We start from the raw sequence: 16,770 nt of genomic DNA, 5'->3' as shown, positions 1-16,770 counted from the left end.
TATGTATTATTAGAAGGAAAAAGATAATCCGCTTTGTTTTCCACCCCACAGGCTGTCTCCGATTTGATCCAAAGGAAGACCAGATAAAAGTGGTTACACGAAGGACAGTATGATGTAAGACTGCAAGAGCTGTGGAGAGCAAGGCCTTTGATGTATTACAAGCCTGGACTTGTTTCTAAAGAACTTCTTGCTAATGAACCTTTTAGCCGAAGACTGAAACACCTTCTCAAAGACAGAAATATGGGAGGGGTTGCATTCAAGGAAAATTAATGTTTAGAATGAGTTTTCTTAGTAATGAAGTGATTTTCTGTATGGAGTCTGAAAGAAAAAAAAAAAAATTAAAGGGCGGAATGTGTTGCATTCGTTAAAATATGTTTTTTTTTTTTATAATAAATCAGACATAAAACATTACATGGGACAATATTACAATAGTAGTTGGTCACAGAAATCAGATTACTGTCAGGTTTTGGCTTGAGTAGATATATATCAAACAAATGCTGTTGGATACAATGGGAACATAGATACCATTGTTGTATTCAATTGACAGTTTGAATAGGCTATTGTCTCTATAGCTACAGTAAACAGGTAAGAGAGGGTCTCTCAAACTGAAAGAATGACTGTTAGTCGGTTGTTATGGAAAACAATTTTGTAACCATGGTAAACAAAAGCCCAAATAAAAAGGAGCAGTAGAGACTGATAGTGGAGCCCACTCAACATGGATTAACACCGAAGGACACTAGAATCTATAATCAGCGAACAAGAAGACGCCTGATCTCCAGGAGCAACAGAGATCATGAACACCGTACCTTTTAAGTGTATTTCTACTGTTACAGACCATAGGCTGTTTATTTGCTAGGCATTTTGCTTGTTATAGATCTGTCAGTCTTGTATTCCTAATATTGTAATAGTTTTGTATGTACAGCATCTTTGTATAGTAAAAGCACATTTACACACTGCAGAGGTCTCAGCTTCCTTGCTTATACCACAAAGTAACCTTGCTAGATAGACGCAAGCAAAACACTGTGCAGATTTATCGGATAGCAGGAATCACTGTATTCTGCCTGTATTAATGGGGGACTCAAGCGATTCTTTTCTTCCACTTTTGGTGGAAGGAAAGAAAATCAATTAAGCTATGGCTTGCCTTAGTTGTTAGGATTACGGTTTACATTTATGAGAAGCTTCTCTTTAGAAAGTCTTTTAGATTAACACTTTTGTGAATGGTTTATTGCTCCTGTTGTAGGGAACTCCTATTGGCTGTAAGTTGTTGTGGAGAGACGTTTTATCTTGTACATTAGTCACCTCAGCTTCTGGCCTACCCTGCAGACAGTGTGCCGAGGGGTCTTCAGTGCAGCAGGACTAAACATTTAAAATTGTCAAAAGCCACCACTTCCCCTTCACACACACACACACAAAAGGAACAGGATATCCGCTACAATTACCATTCCTAGCTGGTTTTCCAGCATTGTAAATGTATGTAGTATGGTAAATGGTGCTTTGGCACTGTAAGGGAGCCACACAAAATTCCTGCAGCTGCCAAATTTCTTCTATTTACTGTGGGGAAGTCCTGTGTTGCATTTTGCCATTCGCGACATTCTGGTGCTCCGGCACTCAAAAATATCTGTGGCTATTGTCATTGACATAATACCCTCTGTTATTTCAAGATAAAACCTACCTGGCCTCACTCTTTTAGTGTAGCCTTACCAAGTTGCTTACATACTATACAATGTTTCTGGCTCAGTCTCTCAAATAATATACTCTAATGTTTATTTCAAGATAAAACCTGCCTCGTCTCTTCCTATTACATTGTGAGGAGAATGTCATGGGCCATCCTGGGAAAGCTAAGGATACCAAATCTTACAAAGACACTAATGCACTGTGGACTTGATTCTGGCAAACGCCATGCTATGACAAGGATATCATTAGGTGGATGAATGGGTCCTTGATGTAAATTGCATCCCCACAAAATATATAGTTTGTAGTTGTCCTTTGCACAAAAATCATACTGCTCATTTATTCATTTTCCCCCAACACACAGTACTCAATGAAAAACTTTCAGCTGTGGCATTTGTGCAGCAATCTCATACAGACTTGACTATATAGAATGTAAACCTTAAGCGCTACCGGACTGCCATTTCTCACTTGTTCTGAAAATTTTAGCTGTAAGGCATCAACTGGCTTCAGTACTTTCCAAGTTATTGGTCTATAAGTAGTATGCAGAACAGGAAACTCAGAGGTCCTCATTTGCATAGGATGTTCTGGATCTGCAACTCAAATTACCGGCTGCAGTAGAGAAATTGTGCAATTCTGTCCTAATGTCCACACTACATTCTCTGGCAATTTTGCCTCATAGTCCACATTACATTCTGTGGCATCTCTGCCAAACTCTCCACTTTATGTTCTCTGGCAGCTCTCCCCTACACCATATGCTTCGGCAGCACTCCCCCCCACAATTCAAACAATTCTCTGGCAGCTCTTACCCACTGTCCAAACTACATGCTCTGGCAGAGATTTTGGGGGGGGGGTTCTGGACTCCTCCATCCACCTCCTTTTGGGTGGATGAAGGAATCTGTTTGTTGATTTTTTTAGCTTTCAAAACAAAAACAAAAACAAAAAAAAAGCAAAAAAAACAACTAATTGTGCATGGCCAGCTTTCAGCTTATGTTTCCTAGTAGTTCTCACCTCGCTGTACATTGTAGTTTTTCCTGCAACTCTCCCCTCACTGTCCTCATTACAGCCCATTCCTGTCTGCACCTATTCACTTTGCTCTCCACTCCAATCCATCGCTGCAATATCATCTATGTTCAGCACGACACACTGTGCTTTGTAAGACTGTGCATACACTGATTTAATGCACAGCACACTACCAACACAACATGACTGTCTAATTTCTGTGTCACAAATGGTTAGGATAAAAAAAAAAACTAAAAAAAAAACAAAACAAAAACACACCCCTCTATGACTGGCTCCCACTTCACCTCCCCACCATATGGAGAGGATACCACTCTACCTTTCCAGCCATGATCAGTTCCCACTCTGCCTACCTCTCATCAACAGCTTATATTCTGCCTACCTCTCCCAACATGTTCAACTTTCCCACTGCATCCCCCTCACCACCTACAATCAGCTTGCAATCTGCCCTCCTCATTGCCATCTACAATCACTTCCCTCCCCACTTCTCTATCCCTGGTTAATTATTAGCTCCCATTTAGCCTCTTGATATTCACGGTTTTCAGAAGGACAGTAGCTTATATTCTAAGAATGTAAGACCTTTAGTTAAAATTAAAAAATCGAATAATTTTTTGGAAGAATAAGTTTTATTTAGTCATGAAAAACTAACGTATGGCATTGGAACAGCAGTACTTCAACGCTGCAGAAAAGTTAGTGCTTTTTACAAAATGCTCCTTCTCCTCCAGTGATAAGGAAATGCTTCATCATCGTCCATGGTCAGATTCAGAATTTTTTTTACCTTTCTTACCAACCTGTTGAGGAAAGAAGCATTGAACTGTTATTTATTCTATTACAATCCTCTCATATTCTACATAACTTTGTAAAACAAGAACAGGGAAGGGTTATGGTTCAGCGAAGGATAAGTAAGGACAGGTACCCCTTCCCACTTCAAGCTGATATCACCACAGCAAAGTCAGCCAGAAATTTGGCCCACCTCTTCCTTCCCCTGCTGTGAATGGAAGAGAGAGATGCATTCTATTTAGATCAGTGCCAGGGTTAGTGTTTGTGTCAGTATCTTTCTTGGAAAAGTTTTTCTTTTTTTTTTCTAAAATTAGTATCAGTGTGTTTAGGTTGAATTAAAAAAAAAAAAAAAAAAAAAAAAAAAAAAGAAAAAATGTGCACTATTTCTGGGCTGTACTGCAGGTACAAAAAACAAACAAACATACACATATGTGGCATCTCTGCTAACATCAGGAGCAGGAGAAGTTATTTTGGGTTGTTCTTTGATGAAAGGTTATGGTAGTAGCAAGAGATATACAGCCAATTTAAATTAAAAAATTATCTTTTTTACTATTTTGAGCCAGTTTTCCCCTTGATAAAAAAAAAAAAAAAAAAAAAAAATAATATGGAGATATCCATTACTATTTACCACCAAATGAAAGCCCAGTTTGTCTTGAAAAAAAACAAGGTGCAATCCACCTGGATGTACAAAGTAGTTCTGATATGTACGGCTTTACTAACACACGTCAAAGTTGCAAAATTGTGCTTCGGCATTCAGATTCATTTTACTCTTGGCGGGAAGAGGTGAACATACATTATATATCTAAATTCCAGGTGTGAGATGGTCCTTAGTGTAGAGAACATCACACATTAGGATATGGGAGTGCAGTTCAAGTCAGCATTTTCCTGTGATCCCAGGCTGCATAATGGCACACCCCCAGTATCATTCAAACTAGAAGACTCGCGACCAGTAGCAGAGGACTTGGAGAAATGCTGGAGTGTGGAGAGTAGCGCTTTAGAAAACTTTTTTTTTTTTTTTTTTACATGGGGAGAGAGTGGAAAAAAGGGGGAAGACAGAAGCTGGAATTTTTAGGGTAAAACTTTAAAATGTTAATTTTTTTTTTTTTGTAATGTGACAACAGCTCCTCTCTGGTAGGGGGTGGTATAAAGTTTCCTTCAGAGTGAATACTCAATTCAGCTGGTTAGTGATCTCATTTGACCTGAAAATAACTTCTTTGCCTTTGTGCCATTTAATTCTGCCATCAGGACTTGAAAAGCAATGTCCTGTGTAAGCTTCTAGCAGGCTCATCAGAGCTTACATAGGGTTATGGACGCCTTCCCCACTTTCTTGTGCCAGCACTGGAGCAATCTTGAGCTTGTTTGGCTGTACTTCTCCTATGGCTCACAGCAGTGCAGTTCGTTCTACACTCCTGTGACCCGTTTTCAGCAGACGGCGGGCTGAAGCCAGTTGTCTGCTCACGTCACAGAGCCGGTCAGGATCCGCCCACATGCCTGGTCCGGCACCCGGCTCAGCCTCCCAGTGAGCCACTGGGAGCTTGAGCCAGCCAATCCCACCCCCTCCACAGCCCAGTGTTCCAGTGAGCACTGGAGGGGCAGAGCAGACCGGTGTCTGATAGTCACCAGCTCTCTGCTCAGGGAGAGAAAACAAATCCCCTACTTCCCATCCCATACAAGTGACCCTTTTGCCTGAATGTGCCAAGAAAAGATCACTTTAACAAGGATGGAAAAGGAATTCCTGCCGCTGGTTGTACATAGAAGCAATTGGGATTCACCCAAAACTAATCTCACTGATAAACCTTAACAGTTAAAAGAACATTGCACTAAGGAAGTGTATTAGAATTAATTTTACCTACATCACCTTTTAAATATAGTAACATTTGATAGTTTATTAAATAAATAGTTAAAGTGAAAGTATTGGAATTCTAGTGGGTCTAACCAAGCTTGAAAATTGCCCCCAACCCCTCCTAATACCTATTCTACAGTAACTACCCTGTAGAAGGAAGACGTTTATACTTGCCTATTCTCAGGGTGCTCTGGTCCTGTCACATGATCAGCTTCCAGCGCTGGCTTCAGGGGAGAGAAAGGACAGCCGAAAGTGAATGCCCCATAGTAAGCCTATGGGTGATAGTGCAGACAATGGCTGGAATGCCTGAGTGGTACCTTCTCCTCTCCCCTAAAGCTAGCCACTAGGGAGATCACATGACCGGACCAGCGCGCCCCGAGAATAGGAAAGTATAAGCATCTTCCTTCTACAGGGTAGTTCGAATAGCAGTTAAAAGGGGGTGGGAGACCTTTGTTAAAAAAAAAAAAAAAAAAAAAAGGGGGTGGGAGTAATTTTAAGTTTAGTTAGATCTAGTAACTTTAAGCAATGTATTCTATTTCTTAAAAACTGTTTTTATTAAGAGTTCTTGCATACATACCTGGTATTTCACAAGCTCTGCTTGTAAAACCTTTACTTTTGATCGTTCTTGCTCTAAGGCAGCATGCAGAGTGGTGACCTAGAATTTGAATAATTACGATGACATGGAAAAAAAAAAAAAAGAAAAAAAAACTTCTAAGAAAATCAGCACTGACAGAACAATAAATTGCCCCTGCATCAAAGTTGTGTAATGTAATTAAAACATGAAACTGTGTAATGAAGACTCAGGGATATGTGCTCTGCAGCAGACTACATTTTAAAAGATGCACACATCACTGAAGCATATTCAGACAGATCTGCCCAGTAGTCAGCAAGATATAATAAAAAAAGCCATTATGCCACCTGCCCCTTTTATAGAGGAAGAGGTTATTGTTCTCATTGGGTACATTGTCATGATCCTATTCCTCTGGTCCTTTTTCTTTCAGTCCTTTCTGGTTGGTTACTATATTGCTCTTAAGGCCATCTAAATTTGATATTGCTTCTTTGATTTTCCAAAGTGTCACAACCACCAGGATCATTTTGTTGCAGTTCCTTATTACATGTTGGATTTCTTATTTAGTTTATATTATTGAGAATGCAATGGGAGAAGTGGGAACACTGCTGCTGTAGCAGAAGCATGAGATGCCAACATAGGGAAGAGAGCCAGAAAAGATGGTCTTTCTGTTGGTCTCCATTAGGCTCGGTTCACACCTATGGGTGTGTGCGGGCGCGTTTGCTCGGGCACAGCAGCCCATTCATTTGAATGGGCAGCCGTGCCTGTGTTTCCCACAGAAAAAGGTGCATGCAATTTCCCTGCAGTTCCTGCACCCGCAAAAACACTGCGTTTTTACATTAGTGGGGGTGCCATTTAGAATGAATGGCAGACCCGTGCGTTCTTACAGCAGCGCATTTTCACTGCGTTTCCCACACCCGCTGCCACCTGCATACATGTCAACCGAGCCATAAGACTAGTACACAAGTTGGAGCCGCTGTACTAACAATCCAATGTTAGTGCAGCAATGTCCCCTGCTGTGCTATTGTATCTATTGAACCGGCTGATGCTGCCCGACATTCGGCCCGTGTGTACAGGACTTTAGAGAAAAGCAGCCAGCAGGTAATGTATCTCACTAGGCACACCCTATAACAAATAATACTCTGAGGTGTTCAGCAAATCCATTCAAAGTGTGAACTCAATTAGTGAACTGATAATAAAACTGTAAGAAATCTACTTCAATCATTAAATCATTCATTAACATTTTATCCTAAAAAAGGTGTATTTTTAGAATAGACCTCTAATGTAACTTTGTTAGACTCACCTGTAATGTTAATTCATTTTTAATTGAAAGCAATTCATCAACTTGTAAGAGGATTTCCGCTTTGTCTTTCACTGAAATATGTGCATATTAAATCAAATAAGTAGGTAAACTCAATAGCCAAATTATATCAATTAGAACTTACAGAAGAACAGGAATAATAAGTAACTGAATGGTCAACTATAAAAAACACACACAGATCGATCGATTTATCTACACACACACACACACACACACACACACACACTTTGTTACATTGGTAAATATACAGCAAAAACATACATACGTTATTCAAAAAGTCTCAGAACACAGAATCTAGTAATTTCATAGGAAATAGTCACCTCTCTATACATTTTTCTCTGCCCTGTCGCCAGTGCTGTGGTATGTTACGTAACAAATGTCATTTGAAAAGGTAGAGCCTTTTGTTAGGCTGGCCATGGCCAGTTCGAATCTCGGTTAGTTCAGCAGAAACCACCCGAGATTCGAACCGTGTGTGGGCAGGCTGAATGTACCAAGTTGATCGATCAATAAACTTGGGTACAACCAGCCTACCAGATTCCCTTGCAATTGCCACTAGCAATACTCACGGTCTTCTCCAGGCAGGGGAGGCTTCCCCCCTCCCTGCCCCGATGGAAGACAATGGCCTGGCAGCAGGGATTCCCGCATAAACACTGTCTGTGTTAATGGGGGAATTAAGTGAATTTCTTTCCTGTAACAAAGAAATTCGCACCATGTATGGCCGGCCTTAGCCCTTTCTGTATACATGATTCATGTGAGCTGACTGGCCAGATGTTCAGAACAATACTTTCACAGGTTGACATTCCAGAATTGATGCCTCTCATGACTTGGTAATAGCTTCATCAATGTATCCATTTTTGTGTGTATAGAGTAGAAATATAAAGCCGTGGCCAAAAATTGAGATTGACACAAATATTAATTTTTACAAAGTCTGCTGCTTCAGTGTTTTTAGATGTTTTTGTCAGACGTCACTATTGTATACTGAAGTATAATTACAAGCATTTCATAAGTGTCAAAGGCTTTTATTGACAATTACATTAAGTTTATGCAAAGAGTCAATGTTTGCAGTGTTGACCCTTCTTTTTCAAGACCTCTGCAATTAGCCCTGGCATGCTGTCAACTTCTGGGCCACATCCTGACTGATGACAGCCCATTCTTGCATAATCAATGCTTGGAGTTTGTCAGAATTTGTGGGGTTTTTTGTTTCTCCTCTTGAGGATTGACCACAAGTTCTCAATGGGATTAAGGTCTGGGGGAGTTTCCTGGCAATGGACCCAAAATTTTCGATGTTTTGTTCCCCAAGTCACTTAGTTATCACTTTTGCTTTATGCCAAGGTGCTCCATCATGCTGGAAAGGGCATTGTTCGTCAAACTGTTCTTGGATGGTTGGAAGAAGATGCTCTTGGAGGATGTTTTTGTACTATTCTTTATTCATGGCTGCGTTCTTAAGCAAAATTGTCAGAGTGAGCCCACTACCTTGGCTGAGAAGAAACCACACACACGGTCTCAGGATGCTTTACTTTTGGCATGACACAGGACTGATGGTAGCGCTCACCTTTTCTTCTCCGGGCAAGGTTTTTCCAGATGCCCCAAACAATCGGAAAGGGGATTCATCAGAGAAAGTGACTTTACCCCAGTCCTCAGCAGTCCAATCCCTGTACTTTTTGCAGAATATCAGTCTGTCCCTGAGGTCTTTCCTGGAGAGAAGTGGCTTTTTTCTGCCCTACTTGACACCAGGCCATTCCCCAAAAGTCTTCACCTCACTGTGCGTGCAGATGTAATCACACCTGCCTGCTGTCATTCCTGAGCAAGCTCTGTACTGGTGGGGCCCCCGATCCTGCAGCTGAATCAACTCTAGGAGACGGCCCTGGCGCTTGCTTGACTTCCTTGGGCGCCCGGAAGCCTTCTTCACAAATGCAGTGGAAATTGTTTTTTATAGGATTAAGTTCATTTTCATGGCAAAGAGGGACTTTGCAATTCATTGGGTCATGCTTCATAACATTCCGGAGTATATGCAAATTGCCATAAAAAAAACTGAGGCAGCAGACTTTGCGAAAATTAATATTTGTGTCATTCTCAAAACTTTTGGCCATAGCTGTAACACACACACACACACACACACACAGGGAAAACATATATCCCATTACATATGCAGTTTAAAAGCCCTACTTAGTAGTGCTGCCCATTAACTTGGCTTTAGGCTTAACAATAACAGCCAGCCCAATTCATCCTCCAACTAATAACCTAAGATTTACTGACTTTCTTTGCCATACATTATACAATTGTCTTGTACAATTTTCCTTTAGATTGAGCAAAAACCATATAATACAAGGTCAAACCTAAACACTTTCAATTTGTATCCAATCAGGTGGGCCCTTGCACTACATAGTTGAATGCAAATCTAAAGGAGATCATAGAGAAATTGTGCAGGGAAATTTTATAATACATGGCCAGCTTTACGCCATCTCTGCCTATAACCTAATAGAAATAACGCAGAAATCCAGAAATGGCTAATTTCTGCAGCTCAGCAAGGATGCCGATTGGACTTGGTGACATAAAAACAGCCAAAAGAGCAGACATGTTGAGTAGTTCTTTTGTGGGTCGTGTTCAGCCCTCAGCTTCTTTGTGGTCTATAGTTGATAAAGGCTGCTTAGCCCAAATTCCCATATAAATACTTCTGAAAAGATTGTTGTCTCCCCTGCAGTTGCAGTCATTACCAAATTGTGGTAGCAAATTTTGGAATACATAAATTACAGCCCTATGTGGAATTTTACTCAGTTTAACCCGTGGTTTATCAGAATTCCCACACTAGTACTCCAGGCACAGCTCTTATGTTTTTTCTTTGTAATGGTAAATAGTCACACAATTCAGTTTTTCAATCAGCCCCTGGCTAATTGAAAAAAAAACAAAAAAAAACCAAACTGATAAATGTATGGCTAGCTTTAGGAGTGTAATGAAGGATTGCACAGCTAATCAATGCCAGGAATGCGTTTTAGCATATAATGCCCAGGAAACGTAGTACAGCGACTGACACCAGCCCTAAAGATCACTCCCACACAAGGGGGCAAAAATGAGTGATGGAAAAGCTAATAACTGAGATGCAGGCCAATGACAGTATGGATCAGGAGGAGAAGGGACTGATGACTGAAGTCGGTCACATAGGAAATGACAGTGGGCTCAAGTAAGCTGCTGCTGCATCAATGGGTTATAATGTGGAGATGTAAGTTTTCAACTAGTAGTCCATTTTTAAAACACAGGAGAGGACCTTGCTACAAGTGTGGGGAAAAATGTTAAAAATGTTCAGCTTTAAAGTATAAAAAAAACTTAAAACTAAAAGAAAAAATCAAAACCATTTTTCCTCTTAATATACACTTACTTTCCCCTTCTTGCAGCATTTTCAAAACTTGTGCATTCCTGGCTTTCACTTCTTTATATTTTGCCTTTTTGGGATAGAAGCACATGATGATAAGAAACACAAAGATTACACTTTCCTTTACATTTTTCTTGAAAGAGAAAAAAGAGAAATCGTAAAATGTTACCTCCCACTGAGAAATTATGCTTTTCAGATGCTGTATCTCTGTGTCTTTCTTTTCTAGTTCCAACTTTAATAACTCTGTTCTTCCATCTTTCAGTACTCTTTCCTTTGTTAAAAAAACACAGGAAATATTTAATATACTGTACCTTTCCTAAATTTAAATAAACATAGCTATAAAATTAATAAGGTGCAACTCTTGAAATCCAGTTTTTTTATTTGATAACCTGTTACCTTTATTAATGTAAAAGTATAAATATTTGGATTTGACATTTGTCATCATGCACCCATTTGGAATACATTCCCGATCAGATAAAATGTTGCAATTCTACAAGAAATCAGGTAAAACAAGAGTGAAGTGATTTATTAGATCACTGTAAATATATAGTTAGGGCCATAAATATTTGAACATTGACACAATGTTATAATTTTCACTCTATATGTAGAGCTGCACGATTCTGGATAAAATGAGAATCACAATTTCTTTGCTTAGAATAAAGATCACGGTTTAGTTTTTTTTTTTAATTCATTGAGGTGTATCCCCCCCCCCCCCCCCAAAAAATATTTTTTTTATTATTATTATGTTTGGGGGTTCTAAGTAATTTTCTAGCAAAGAATACAGATTTTAACTTGTAAGCAACAAGCTTCAGAAAAAGGATTAAGCCACTTTCACACTGAGGCGCTTTACAGGAGTGCTATAGCGCTAAAAATAGCACGTGCAAAGCGCCTCTCCTATCACCCCAGTGTGAAAGCCCTCAGGCTTTCACACTGGAGCGGTGCGCTGGCAGGACGCTCAAAAAAGTCCTGCAAGCAGCTTCTTTAAGGTGCTTTAGGAGCGGTGTATACACCGCCCCTGCCCACTGAAATCAATGGGCAGCGCTGCCAAAGCGGCGCTTTTAACCCTTTTTCGTCCGCTAGCAGGGGTTAAAAGCGCTGCTAAAACGATGGTAAAGCGATGCTAAAAATAGTGGCGCTTTACCACCGTGGCTCAGTGTGAAAGTGCCCTTAGTCTTTAAGTGGATAAACTGACCTCATTTGCAGATCGAAGTTCATCCCTTTACATGAACAAAAAGATACATTTCTTTTCATCTCTCTTTCAGCGCCGAGCAATGTTGTTGACAAACCTTTCCGGCTGCTTTTCTTCTTTGACAGCTGTGAGCAGGGAACTGCTCTGCACTTTTTACTAGAATCGGGGAAATGCTGGATTAACAATGTGTTGGAGGGTTGAATCTAGATTTTTTAATAATTAATCGTGCAGCTCCATCTGTATGCCACCATAGGACCCCTTTCACACTGAGGCGTCGGGGTCGTCGGCAGTAAAGCGCTGCTATTTTTAGCGGCGCTTTACCGTCGTTTTAGCAGGGGTAGCTAAAATGCTAGCGGCTGAAAAAGGGTTAAAATGACCCGCGCTTTTCTGATTCTGCAGCGGTGCCCATACAGTTCAATGGACAGGAGCGGTGTATACACTGCTCCTTCACTGCTCCAAAGATGCTGCTTGCAGGACTTTTTTTAGCGTCCTGCCAGCACACTGCTCCAGTGTGAAAGCCCTCCGGCTTTCACACTGGAGAGACAGGAGAGGCGCTTTACAGGTGCTATGCAGGCGCTATTTTTAGCGCCGTAGCGCCTCAGTGTGAAAGGGGTCTAATGGACTTGATGTATGAAATGATGTAATCGAAATGTGACTGAAGCGTGGACTTTTAACTCAAAGAGTTTAACAAAAATTAAAATATAGCCACTAATATAATAATGATCATTTATTTTCAATACTTGTTGAAAATTTGAAGTAAAATTTGCAGTTTTCTACTCATTGTCAGGTGAAATCGTTGTCACCATACCAGTTAAGGGGAAATCTATATTGCTGCAATTAAATCCCAACAGGGGTTCTAATCCTTCCCCATTCTATTTAAATCTACAAAATATTACTTTGGGCATACATTTTAGCAAAGCATAATAATAAATAATGATAAAATTTATAATTGTGTATACTGCTCCACTGATGGTCATCACTTGTTCAGGACCAAATATATTTCACATACCATACTGTATTCAGGAGAAGAGAAACTTTCTGATACATCAGTAAATGCGTTTTGTTCTTTTCTCTTTTCTTTAATGAGTATTTTGGTGACATCATCTTCCAATTTATTGAAAAAGCCACGATCATGTGGTAACATGGGAGGAGACTTTAATTCCTAGATTAAAAAAATAAATAAAAAGTAAAATATATATATATATATATAAATTCTTCTTGTACTGTTTGATAATGCATCCAGATAAAAACACAAAGCAGACCCCATCTCCTCATCTGGCAGAGAGCCACTCCTACACACATACCTCCTAGATCCCCTTACTTTTGGCATTTATAAATGGCAAACCTAACTCCCAAATCCCTTGTACACTCAGTCCAGCATCACAGCTCCCAGGCTTGTGCACAAGGGAGCATTCCAGCTGTCACTGAAGCTCATCTTACCACTTGTGTGTGCACATGTGGGCAGGGGCACCAGATTGAGCATGCAAGGGTGCTGGGGTATCTTGAGCTATTATTCTCCTTCCGTCCGTGTGCGACTGGTGAACCTTAGGTTGTGGGACATTGCAACCAAGGAACACAATAGTTGGAAAAAAAAAATAAAAATAAAAAAAAAAATGGCAGTTTGACAGTACAGGACAAGGGAACATTATTTTTAGACTATGAGTTATATGCTACTACCTTCAGGCTATTGAACACTGGCAAAGATTTGCAGGGAACACCCCTTAGAGTATACATACAACCCTACTCACTCAGTGAAGCCCCAGTTTAGTCAGCAAGCAATAAGGAGATCACAGAAAAAGAGGGGAGGAACCTGTGTCCTGTACTACAAGGTATGGAATTTTCAGTTAGCCAAAACGTGGTATTTTTGGTTTACCTGTAAAATCCATTTCTTGGAGTACATTATAGTACACAGGGTATGTTCATATCCATTATGATAGAGTTATGCTGCCACCTTCATGTGACTGGACAAAAAAAAAAAAAAAAAAAAAGACAGGAGATCCCCACCCAGACATAATTCCACCTACCTACCTACCTACGCACGAGGTTTTGTAAGCCACAGGTTTTCACTGGTAAACCAAAAATACAATTTTCTCTATTGTACAATGCAAAACTTAGGGTATCTTCATCTCAATTACAATAGGGATGTCCCAAAATACTGAATATGAGGGGAGGACAATATGGTAACAATCCAACAGGCTCCCAAACAACTAAATTAGAAGAGGGTGCAGAACTTCATGTAGTAGCCTGCAAGACCCATGGACCAAAGGTTGCGTCTGCAGAGGCCCAAAATGTCCACCTGGTAAAACTTTGTAAAAGAATGAACCAAAGACCAGGTAGCAGCCACAAATTTAAAGTACCGGTGTCTGATGCTGAATACCTCAGAAAGCCCCAACATTTCTGGTAGAATGAGACATCACAGAGAACTGCTGAACTTTTCCTTGTATTTTATAAGATTGAGAAACAAGCAGACGAATTCTATGAGAGATGGTGGATTTGGAAGCTGCATGACCCTTCCAAGCACCATCACAAAGCACAAAAAGGGAGTCAGACTGATGAATTGCAGAAGATGCCTTAAGGTAAATTGCTGACTGCACAAACCACATCCAAGGTATGAAGAGCCTTCTCCCCTAGCATCCTGGTTAAGATAGAACAAAGGAAACACCCTGGGTAGGAAGAATGGCTGGGGTCGCAAGACCACCCTGTCATGATAGATTACCAGGAACGGTCACTTACAGGCAAGAGCAGCCAGTCCTGAAACTCTGCAAACCAATAGCAACCAAAAAAATAAACTTCTGTGTCAGAAGGACTAATGGAATATCTGGGTTCAAATGGAGACTTCTGTAATTCAAAAAAAGTACCACACTGAGGTCCCATGGGAACAACAGAGTCCTGACCAATACGCATGACCTCTTGTACAGAAGGCACACACAAAAAAGGAATGCGAAGCAACAGAACCACAAAAGGGCAAAATTTGACCCTTGATTGTACTCAAGGACAGTCATTGTTTGACTCCAGATTGGAGACGTTAAAATGCAGTCAATCGCATACTTAGGTGGATGAAGTCCCTGTGCCTTACAACAGGCAAAAGAAGACTTCCAAGTCTGATGGCAAATTTTTTACAAAAAAGTCACCATCCTAGCGTATAGGGAATCAATAATCCAGGACTACCACAAGGGCCACTCACCATGGCCCCCAGGGGGGGTCCAAACTTTACCCATCTCAGTGGACCAATTCCACAAAGGCCTTCAGGGACTCGACTCTAGATGGGGATCACTGCCCTGGACCTGTATAGCACTCTGCCTGTCCACAAGTTAATAGATCATTGCACAGCGCCCTGTTACGCAGAGTCCAGTGCCGAATGGCAACATTACAGTTCATCTCTGCATGTCTAGTACAGTATCTGGGTACCATTCCTCTTAGCAGATGGCCATAAGCAACATATCCGGATATGCCAGTCTCCTACTCCCAGATGAAAATGGAAACTAGCTAAAATAAACTATTGTGTAGAACCTGCACAGACATGACCATCATCTGAAAACTGAAGCTATGCTTAGCTGGAAGAGGCTTTACCTGGGTGGTTATTTTTGGTATTTTTTTGCCAGTAGCCAATCACCTGAAGGTGGCAGCATAACCCTATCATAATGGATATAAAGATACGGTGTTTCAGGATGTATGATAATGAAATTCCTATTATCTTAATCATACAGTACAGGACACAGAAAAGTTATTCTTAGACCATGGGACATCCCCAAGCAATAGATCAAATGGTGGGCAATAAAAGCCAAAAATAGACATGACATAGCCCACCAGGAAAGAAGCCAGCTAAATAGTTGACAGCAGAAAAGCATCATGCGGCCAAAGCTTGCAGAATTAGAGGGTCTACCAGTAATCTAGAAAAAAAAAAAAAAATATCAACATTTGAAAATGTGAACAGGATTCAGTGGTTGCTCCACAAGCCATGGAAAAAAAAAACCCACAGGTGTTTGATGCTAGATAGACCCCAAAAGGTCCAAGCATTTCTGTCAGTGAAAGGCTTAAGTCAAGAAGGAAGTATTTGTTCCCAGAGGATAGAAGCCCCAGGCAGACAAGGTATCCACCTAGCCGAGTGAACCAAAAGGAGAAGTCCTATAGAGGGACAACTGAAAAGGATTCAGATCCCAAGAGAAGACATACAGTGCTTTGAAAAAGTATTCATACCCCTTAACATTTTTTCACATTTTGTCATGTTAAAAAAAAGTATTTTATTGGGATTTTATGTGATCTAGTCACCTAATTCGTAAATAAAACCCATCTGTGTGTAATTTAATCTCAGTATAAATACAACTGTTCTGTGAAGCCCTCAGAGGTTTTCTAGAGAACCTTAGTGAACAAACAGCATCATGAAGGCCAAGGAACACACAAGACAGATCAGGGATTAAAAAAAGTTGTGGAGAGGTTTTAAAGCAGGGTTAGGTTCTAAAAATATGCCCCAAGCTTTAAACATCTCACGGAGCACTGTTCAATGCATCATCTGAAAACATAGAGTATGGCACTACAAACCTACGAAGACATGGCAACCCAACTAAACTGATAGGCCGGACAAGGAAAGCATTAATCAGAGAAACAGCCAAGAGGCCCATGGTAACGTTGGAGGAGCTGTAGAGATCCACAGCTCAGGTGGGAGAATCTGTCCACAGGACAACTATTAGTCATGCACGCTACAAATCTGGCCCTTATGGAAGAGTGGCAAGAAGAAAGCCATTGTTGAAAGAAAGCCATAAGAAGTTCTGTTTGTAGTTTGCGAGAAGCCATGTGGGGGGACACAGCAAACATATGGAAGAAGGTGCTCTGGTCAGAAGAGAGCAAAATTGAACTTTTTGGCCTAAAAGCAAAACTCTATGCGTGGTGGAAAACTAACACTGCACATCACTCTGAACACACCATCCCCACCGTGAAACATGGTGGTGGCAGCATCATGTTCCAGGGATGCTTTTCTTCAGCAGGAACAGCTGGTCAGAGTTGATGGGAAGATGGA

At 40.6% G+C, this 16,770-nt stretch overlaps 1 protein-coding gene across 3 annotated transcripts in view; it reads right to left on the bottom strand.

The window, feature by feature from the left end:
- Positions 1 to 3,295: 3,295 nt before the first annotated feature.
- The window catches only part of GKAP1 (G kinase anchoring protein 1), a 55,326-nt gene continuing 41,851 nt past the window's right edge, over positions 3,296 to 16,770 (bottom strand). For all 3 annotated transcript variants that reach the window (XM_073633684.1, XM_073633675.1, XM_073633669.1), the window contains 6 exons: positions 12,766 to 12,918; positions 10,737 to 10,838; positions 10,574 to 10,637; positions 7,183 to 7,253; positions 5,889 to 5,966; positions 3,296 to 3,479 (listed from right to left, as the gene is read on the bottom strand). In XM_073633684.1, coding sequence (XP_073489785.1) covers positions 3,432 to 3,479; positions 5,889 to 5,966; positions 7,183 to 7,253; positions 10,574 to 10,637; positions 10,737 to 10,838; positions 12,766 to 12,918 — 516 coding nt within the window. In that variant the 3' untranslated portion in view covers positions 3,296 to 3,431. The remainder of the gene's footprint in view (positions 3,480 to 5,888; positions 5,967 to 7,182; positions 7,254 to 10,573; positions 10,638 to 10,736; positions 10,839 to 12,765; positions 12,919 to 16,770) is intronic.

Source organism: Aquarana catesbeiana, linkage group LG01 (assembly GCF_042186555.1).
Source record: "Aquarana catesbeiana isolate 2022-GZ linkage group LG01, ASM4218655v1, whole genome shotgun sequence".
Taxonomy (NCBI): Eukaryota; Metazoa; Chordata; class Amphibia; order Anura; family Ranidae; genus Aquarana; species Aquarana catesbeiana.
The sequence above is the reverse complement of the archived record's forward strand: the minus strand, read 5'-3'. Positions and strand labels throughout refer to the sequence as shown.